This window comes from Phaethon lepturus, unplaced genomic scaffold, assembly GCF_000687285.1.
Source record: "Phaethon lepturus isolate BGI_N335 unplaced genomic scaffold, ASM68728v1 scaffold17417, whole genome shotgun sequence".
In the NCBI taxonomy this organism is placed as follows: Eukaryota; Metazoa; Chordata; class Aves; order Phaethontiformes; family Phaethontidae; genus Phaethon; species Phaethon lepturus.
In genome coordinates this window covers 39,314-48,655 of record NW_010551333.1, presented here as the reverse complement: position 1 = coordinate 48,655, position 9,342 = coordinate 39,314, and the positions used below count along the sequence as shown (strand labels likewise).

The 9,342-nt window shown below is 34.1% G+C and overlaps 1 protein-coding gene across 1 annotated transcript in view; it reads right to left on the bottom strand.

Annotated features, from left to right (window-relative positions):
• The window catches only part of ANKRD28 (ankyrin repeat domain 28), a 46,974-nt gene that overhangs the window by 8,043 nt on the left and 29,589 nt on the right, over positions 1 to 9,342 (bottom strand). The window contains exons 13-23 of the mRNA XM_010290876.1: positions 9,086 to 9,112; positions 8,030 to 8,104; positions 6,596 to 6,797; positions 5,062 to 5,149; positions 4,487 to 4,604; positions 3,782 to 4,001; positions 2,930 to 3,017; positions 2,750 to 2,833; positions 2,060 to 2,205; positions 1,792 to 1,874; positions 1,569 to 1,651 (exon numbers count right to left, since the gene is read on the bottom strand). Coding sequence (XP_010289178.1) covers positions 1,569 to 1,651; positions 1,792 to 1,874; positions 2,060 to 2,205; positions 2,750 to 2,833; positions 2,930 to 3,017; positions 3,782 to 4,001; positions 4,487 to 4,604; positions 5,062 to 5,149; positions 6,596 to 6,797; positions 8,030 to 8,104; positions 9,086 to 9,112 — 1,214 coding nt within the window. The remainder of the gene's footprint in view (positions 1 to 1,568; positions 1,652 to 1,791; positions 1,875 to 2,059; positions 2,206 to 2,749; positions 2,834 to 2,929; positions 3,018 to 3,781; positions 4,002 to 4,486; positions 4,605 to 5,061; positions 5,150 to 6,595; positions 6,798 to 8,029; positions 8,105 to 9,085; positions 9,113 to 9,342) is intronic.

The following is a 9,342-nucleotide window of genomic DNA, read 5'->3' as shown; positions in this document are numbered from 1 at the left end:
GGAAACAGAATAATCAGCTTACTTGTCTTCTGCTTTATATTGCTCTTCATTAATTTTGAGATTCTTAAAATTGTTTGAAAATTAACTATGAACTATATTTTGATTTGGAAACAAGTGCCTTTACTTAGAGACCAGAAATGCAAAACATACTATTAGGACAAGCTGTATCTGTGATGCTTATATTAAGTATTAAAATTCAAGAACTACTGCACACCACAGATATACTGAAAAAGTACTGTAATTAAAATAGAGGCCAATGACCGTAATGCTTATCTTGGCACAAAGTAGGACATTGTTTATGATGAAAGCTGTTTAGAAAGTTAGTTATTAAAAAACATTTGCTAAACCAGTATTATTTTAAACAAATGTTAAAATCTTGAAATTTATATAAACATTTCATGGAGGTGTGAATAGGTACCTATTTTTCCCCCATGATATCTCTTGATCAGACTGTATGAGCCAAGGCATGTGGGTGGAATTAGATGAGCCTGTGGTAGCATACGTTCCCACGTCTGTTCACATCTCATTTTTGCTTTTCCTTGTCCCAGGATATCCCCCACTTCAAGCCAGAAATGGGGCAATGAATCCCTTTCCTGCGTTCCGGTTATTTCATGCTGCCTGAGGTGCATCATGGTGAGCAGCAAGAGCAGAGGAAGAATTCTTACTATCTTAACTCCTTAGTTCAAGCAAATCTCTCAGAATAGTTGGAAGATCTGAAGGAGTTTGAACATGACAGATTCCAGCGGGATGTAAGGCCAGAGAAATACGCAAGTTGCTTACAAGTCCCGGTGGTTTTTTTTCCCTAAATGGTCTGTGATCAAGCAGTCTAATAATTCATGTACATAACTCTGCTACATATCAGATGTCAAATATTGCCTATAACACAAATATATTCTTTAAAAGGAAAAAAAATGCAGAAGAGTCATTTTAATAGCGCATCCTGAAATATATTCCCCAGTATGACACACCAGTACATTTTAAAGTTCTCCTTATGATTGGGCTAACAAAATAGGCTTAATTCTACTTGAGAAAAGACCTTCAGGAAGCATTAAGAATACTGTATTCTCCACATTATTTAATAGAAAATAGTCTCATCCTAGTAGCAATAGGTATCTTTTCCTAACAGAAAGCATGCTGAAGAATAAAAGCACACTTCAGCTAGGCTTTTTATTAGGTAGCTTTGAAGAGCAAGTCTTAGTTTGCCTCTGATGAGTTGTTAACTGAAGTGAATTTTAATTGAAAAATTAGATAATTTATAAAACAGAAAAATACTGGTTTACAGGTAATCTGAATGGATTGCAGTAATTCCACACAGGATTCTCTGAATCAGAGTACACTAAGATTTATTTATCATCCCTCTCAGTCAGCTAAAACTGAACTTTAAGTATGAACAAAGCACCATGTCACCAAGTTGGTTAAACTCTTGGTATTTGTTAAGCAATTCAGTAAAAGTTCAACCAATTTGGAAAAAAATTCTGAAAAATATTCCTCTTTATGAGCAAGACATTGATTCTAGCAGAAACACACCAAAACCACATCTGTAAAGCGCACTCACTGATGATACGTACGTTTGCAAGGCTGCATTGGTGGCATTGATGAGGTTTCTATCCGTAATCTTCTCCAGTATTAACAAGGCACTAGTTTCATGACCCTTAATAAAAACCAAACATCTGTCATGTAACAAATACTCTTCAAAAATTGCATTGAATGATTTAAAGTAACAAGTTAATATTTGCAAACAGTGCTTGATAACATAAAGTTCAGCACTGGTAAGTCAGACTATGCACACACCTTGCTGCAAGCCAAATGGAGCGCTGTGTTTTTCGAACTGTCTTGCAAAGTCAGATCAGCCTTAGCACTGCTAACCAGCACCTCTGGGGAAATAAAGAGGTTTATTAACTAAAAGTATATTCCTTAAAGTCTTAATGGCTTACATTTGTGCAAAATGAAAAGGTAATTTTGACAAGATATATCCACAAGAACATTAACTATAAGGCAACTTTACCCACAGTAAGATTAACAAACTTAAGAGCAGAAATATATAAAGCTTTCTCTTTACCAACTGTATTTGTTTGTCCATTTTCTGCAGCCATCATTAAAGGTGTTTTCCCAGAAGAATCAACAGCGTTCACTTGAGCATTGTGACTGAGCAGAAGCTGTAGACACTCAACATGATCTGTAAAAGCTGCTGCGTGAAGAGGAGTTCTACAACAGATCAAAAGACAATATGGCCATGTTCAGCCATGCTTTCTACTTTATTCAGAGAGACATGCTGGCTGTAATCCTGCAGATCCAAAAGATTATCTTTTGTGTGAGGAGGGCAGTCCCTCTCACTGATCCTTTGAAATCAGTATTGCTGGAGTTGTGACTGCTGCCTTTAGAAAGTCATCTTCAAGTTTCAAATAATTCCCTCTACGTCGTTTATAATAGAGATACAATTTGATTCAGAAAAATAAAATATGCATAAAATACTACCCACAAAGTGATACAAACAATTTAAAACATGCTCAAACTTGCCTATATAATAAAAAGTCAATTCAAGTTTATTGAATCAGAACAGAATTTTTAAACATCTAAAATTTATTTCTAGCACAGAATGAAAAAAAATAATTTCTTCAAAGAACAAAGACAGGGAGAAGGAGGAATTAATGTAAGTGGCAAATTGAAAAACCTCAAAAGATTATAGAATTTAGCAGAGCCATTGCAACTATTACGTTACAAACATTCCACTGTACATTTACACTCTTACCTTCCTTTTGAATCTGTTGAATTTACAATACCAGCACCTAGTGTATCAATTAACATTTCTGCAGCACCTTCATTGTCATTTATCCTATAACAAATTAAACAGGCTGTTATTTACAGAATGATAAATCTTTTGTTAAATACAGCAAAGAAATCTATGAAGAATAATTTTGCACTTCCTTACACAGCACAATGCAACGGACTGAAAGAATTTCCTTCCATTTTCTGGAAAACTTCCTGTTCCAGGAGGAGCTCTACACAACTGTCATGACCTAAAGCAAATGTAAAAGTTAGGTATTAATAAAAGGGAAAAGATCTATTATGGATTACAACAAAAAATATGTATCTGAATTAGATTAAGCGATATTTCACTTGAAAGTTTCAACCACACAATGGTTATATCTGATAGGGCTATGTTTAGGAACGAAGACATTTTTAGAATCCTGAAAAATCAAACTGACATTTAACACTGTAAACTTTGATTTACAAATTGATAAATGAGATTTAGAATGAGATTTAGAAGGGATCTCATGCTGTCTGAAGAAGAATCAGAACACTTCATTTAGTTCTTTACACCTCCACGTTTCAAACTGTACATTCACCACTTCGTCTACATGAAAATGTCTCCACCATTTGAAGGTTACTTTTGTTCCACTGTTTTGCTAAACCCAAAGAGAACCAAGTCGATAGTCATAACAAAAGCTTAAAAATCATTCCTCCCAAGGCTCCCGGTGAACGTTATTTTTTTGTGATGTGCGGCACAGGTACTATGCTGAATTTCTTGAAAGACTCCTTGAGACATAAAGCTAAGAAGGCAGTTTACAACAAAAATGTAGTATAAAAATAAACACCTCATATTATGTATTAGGTGTTAATGGATTCCCCCTCAAGATATCATGTCCGTCATATTGTCACATTGACTAACACGAACTGAAAGAGGACAGACTTTATATATTGCTTGTTTAAGCAGTAATAGTTTCTATCTCAATATCAACAAATACATTTAGATCTGTATTTTAACTTTAATGTATTTTACCATTATAGCAGGCCCAATGCAGTGATGTATAGCCGTGATTGTCTGCTGTTGCAGGTACTGCATCCACAGATGTAGCTGACTGCAGGAGAGCTCCTAGAACACCTATATGTCCACATGCAGCTGACAAATGTATAGGGGTTCGCCCCCTACAGTCTCGTAATAAGGACTTAGCACCATGTTGAAGCAATGCTTCCACACATTCCTCATGCCCAGTAACTGCCTGTGAGAGAGAGGGAGAGAGCAAACAGCAAATTTGCAAATATTCATGTGTATAAACCAAGGTGTATAACTAAAGCAAGCAAACTTCAGGCAATTTTCTACATTTTTAAGTAATAACAAAATAAGCACAGTTGTTATTTTTATTCCTGGAAACAGCCATTTTTTGTAAAAATAGCAATGTATTATCATATTGATGAGAGAATAATTTTTTGGAATAAGACTGAATGAACTGCTAATCTCTAGGGCTCATTTTACATTTTACAGTCTTTCAAGAAATTCATTCTTACTTAAGACTCTAAAAGTCCAAAAGAATTCTGAGTGTAAGTAGCAAACAGGCAAAAACTAGCCTTTTGAAAGCAACTAAAAAGACAATTAAAGAATGGCAAGATAAGAATAATGAGAAATTCATTAACACTACACATTAAGTCTGTATTTGAAATTAGTATGTACAAAACTGGAAAAGACAGAAAAGGAATATTCTCTTACCCCTCTATGTAATGCTGTCCTTCCCCACTTATCTTTGGCATCTACATTCGCTCCTTTGTTAAGGAGTGAATAAACGCAGTCAGTGTGCCCATTGAGAACAGACAACATCAGAGGAGTCCTAAGCAGAGAGTGAAATAAAGGGTAATCTCCACGGAAATTTAATAGACTAGCACTCAGCTGAAATAACAACTATTATTCTTCTGGACAACGCTGTTAGCATCAGTGATCTTCTCTAACAGTAACTTCACTCCAAGAATGCCACTCATATTTGCTTTTTAGATTCAAGAAAAGAAATTAATACCCCCTAATTCAGAAGTCCTGAATAAGTTACTAGAATCCATTTCTTTCAGCATCTGGGCAATAAGACGCATTTTAGATTCCTCCCAACTGAACAGGAACATTTTTCACCACCAACATTATGTTTATTGTAAAATACACAGTCTCATTTGTCCTAGTTCAAATATCATCTCCCTTTAAAGTAATAAATTGAAAATCACCAATGTAATGTATTTAGTTTTTCCTCTTCTAAAATGCAATAACTTGTGAAGAACAGAATGTGTATCTTTTAAACTCACTGTCCATTTCCATCTTGAATGTCCACTGCATTCTGTGGTTCTGCATTTCCTATCAATAGCCGCAAACATTCTGAGTGACCATTCGTAGCTGTAAAATGTCACAAAAATACCATTTTTACGTTAATTGCCGTTGAGTATACAGCTCAAACAGAATGGTTAACCTGCTCAGACTAAAGACTCTTAGCTACAGCCCACTGTACAGCTTTACCATTGTTGTGACTGAAATTAAAAACAAAAAATATGAACACTAGAAAATGATGTCAGAAATCAGGCATTCTCAAATGTATAGTATTAAAAGTAATTGATTCCAGCTGTCAATTGCCAACAGGTATTTGTTTTTTACATATAAATGAGGTTGCACACATTAGCCATAATTAGAATATATGCTTATACATAATCCACAAGAAGGAATAATTAAATAGTAATTAGCATAACTTTTGCTTGTTTTAAGGCACGGGTAAACACATACCCAGCCAATCATACACAGATTTTGTTAGTAAGTGCAGCATGTGCATAGTTATGAAATAACTGAAAGCAGATTTAGAAAGGGGAGAAGGAAATGTAACGCATAGAAGTAATTAACCAAACAGTTAAAAAAACAGAGGAAGAAGAAAAGAAACAAAAAATTGAGAAATCACATTTAAATGCAACTCATGAAAGATAAACGACTGCTTGTTGGAGGGGAAATTATTTCTGACATACAGCTGCTGTACCCAGTCTGTGTGACAATTCATGCTTCTCTAGCTGACAGAAATGCTAACAGAAGTTAGGAGAAGCTAAATCAAATAGAAGAATACAGCTTGTGCTCATGGCCAACAAATTAAGTTGTTAGAATAAAGATGTTTTGTACATAATGCTCTTTCTACTGCAACATTTCTGTAACAATATAACTATAAATGTCAATTTAAATAAGCCTACTTTCAAAGAGAGGAAACAAATAAGAATATTGTATGAATGCTAGACTTTGGGAAAGGCAGGTTTATAGAAGTTTTCTAGGAAAGGCAGTGAGAAAATATTTCAAAATAACAGCAATCCTTTGCAAAACACTCAGGAGTCATTTAAAACCTTGGAAAAAACCCAAAGTATCATTTTCATGTCTCTTCTCAAACTGACGGAATTCTCCAAGACTCCAGTCATTTTTAGAAGTATTTTACTGCCAAGACAGGCAACACAAATCATGTATCTAAATTTGGGCCTACAGTTTGGGCTGTGTGAAAGACGAGGAGAGAAACAGGAACACGGCATTGACACCTGTCAGCACAGCTAGCCTAGCTAGCTGAATGGACAAGGACAGTGCACCCTTCTGAGAGCAGCGTGGAACAGCACCCCTCAAGCAAAACTGTTTCCTTGGGTTAATACTGGTTTCTACCCACAACTGCTTTGTTGCGCCTTTCTCAGCATAGCATATATCTTAAAAGTCATCACCTATTCCTAAACATCATTTCTTAGAACATTAATGATAGAGACTTCTAAACACAAAGATGATCCACTTCAAAAGAAGCCAAAATTTTAGAGGTCAGCGGTCAGCACATACCTGCAGCGTGTATTGGGGTCCTCTTTACAACATAATCTTTCACCAAGATTGATGCTCCCTGATTAATGAGCACATCTACACATTCTACATGTCCCTTAAATGCAGCAAGATCCAATGGTGTCCTTCCATTATTATTCCTCACATCAAGGTCCAGCAGCGACTGTACCAGCACTTCCAGAGCTTGATGGTGGCCATGATAGGCCTACAACAGCAAGAAAACTCTTCAGTTTTCCTATCCTTCACATTTTTCCCTTTCTTACTAGGATTACATAAATGAAACTATGAAGATAGTATTGGAAGAGCTACTGATGCAGCATGTATGCAGTTACAATAGTTACAACTAATTTAAAAAAAACCATGATTTCAGCAAGAAGGTTGGTGGGAGTTTTCCATTATATCCTTTCAGTTGGCAACTGAAACTACTTGCAGCAAATGGTCTGTCTCCAATTTGTGTAACTACCAGCATTTTGAATACTGCATGTTTCGTAACTTTATGTTATAGTTACATCACTCTCAGATTATTTGAAGTGAAGAACATAAACTTAACTAATTCCTATTAGGTTTTTTAATAAAGTATTTAAAAAAGGAAAAAGCCAGTAAAATTTGTAAGTAAAAAGAATACAGTACAAATAGTTACAGTTAACATAACTGGTAACATAGAAGGGACTTAAACAGTTAAGAGATCAGAATGGATATCCAAGGATAAAAAAAATAGCACAGATAATACTCCGTAGCTATGTGTGAAGACAAAGTGTCAAAGTCAGTAATGAAAATAAACATCTACAACTATGGTTTTATAATTTCCATGATAAATTTTAAATGTATACTCATTGATACATAACCTTTGCCTCCAGACAAAACTCATTTCCAGGAACAGGCTCTTTAACTGCTTTCATTTACCAGTATTAAAGATTACTTTTTACTTTGGCCATATATACACAGTGCATAAGACAGTCATTATTCAGAAGGTACATTGTGGTTTTTCAGTTACGAGAAGTCCAGTGAAAAGATGAAAGCTACACGTTGAGCTGGTTACTCTGTATTTTGAGTATATTTGTATAGACAGTTTCATCAAGCGGTCTCTTACAGTGCTCTTTGTGCAAATCTTTCTTAGAGTATTAAGAACAAACATTTCTCATACTAAACAATGATGATAAAGTCATCATTACTTATAGAACAAATCTTCTAAAAGTTTCTTTAGTATAAGTTAAAACATAAATTTTGATTAGAAGATTCCAAATGAAAGCTGTTCCATGAAGCAAGTTTCAAGTGAAATGCAAAAATCACCCTGTATAACTCATTTGGGAATATCATGTATGTATTTTTGCATTTCACTTATTGTTATTGACTTATTTTAAAAAATCCAGAATGAATAAACCTATGTCAAGAACTGTTTGCAATTAGATGAGCTATCATCACTAAAGAAAGACTTACAGCTAAATGCAGTGGACTTATAGGTGCTCTGTTGTCTGAATCATTCAGCATGTCAGTACCTGATGTTTCCATTAGCTTAGCAAAGAGAGAAAGCCAGAGTGAGTGCAAAAACCCCACACATTTAAAAATATTCAGCAATAATTGTTACAGTTTCCAGTATATACAGAATGAAAAACAAAGGAAGAAAGATAAAAAGAACAATATAGGATTACAGTTATCTTTAAGAATTCTAGATTCCCTTCAACTTTTTAAAGAGTTTGAACTGCAATGACTACAACCCTTCCCCCATATTAATCTCCCAAGCAGAGTTATTTAATTTTGTATAAGAAAGCAATAATTAATTCAGAAACTAATATGAAATTATTATTTATACTGAAGCAGCCATATGAAATAATATAGATGAAATAATATAGATGAAATAGCATACAAAGGGAAGACAAGGACAGGTGAGAACAGCTGTAGTAGGAAAAAAACCCCCACAAAAACCAACCAACAAACAGGTAAGCATTTAGATTATGTGAAAAGTCAGCAAGAAAGCAATATGAAAAGTCAGAAGGCAAAATTGATTTCTCAGAACAGAAAAACATTTCCCAAAGAGAAGAAATGGACCCAAAAAACAGGCACAAGAGTTATAAAATAGGACTAAACTATCTATGGGTATACATTTCTATTTGTTACTTTCAGCTGTGTTCTAAGTTTTAATTCTGGGTCTTTTTCAAGATCACATTTAATTTAGTACACTAGTAGAATTAAAACATTCAAAGTGTTTGAAGAATACCAAATACATTCAGATCACTAAAGTTTTCATTATCACACTTTTATAACACAGTTATACAGATGTTTAAATAATAAAAAAAGGCTTAAAAATACTTTTCTATTTTACAATTCTGAATTGCAATTAAATCTAAATTGCAATTGAAATTAAATAATACATCTATGCATTGAAGAAGTGGCTGAGTCTAAAATAAAGTCTCAAAATAAGCAGTATTTTTAAAATTACATGTTCCCTTTTGCTGTACAGTGCTACTTTAACAGTGATAAATAATACACACTTACAACATCTAGAGGCGTTTCACTTGCAATCTGCAATTAAAAACATTCAGAATTCATGTTTGAATAAATTTGAATATAAAAGTAAATTTGTATAAAAATACTAAATGGTGTAACACACAGAAGATAAAATTAGCATATCAAATAACATACACATTTTTGCAAAGGGATTAATGAAAGTCTACCTGAGGCTTTCTTATCTAAAATCCTATTACGTGACCATTATACGATCATGTGTTACTATAACTACGTGAACTATTTTT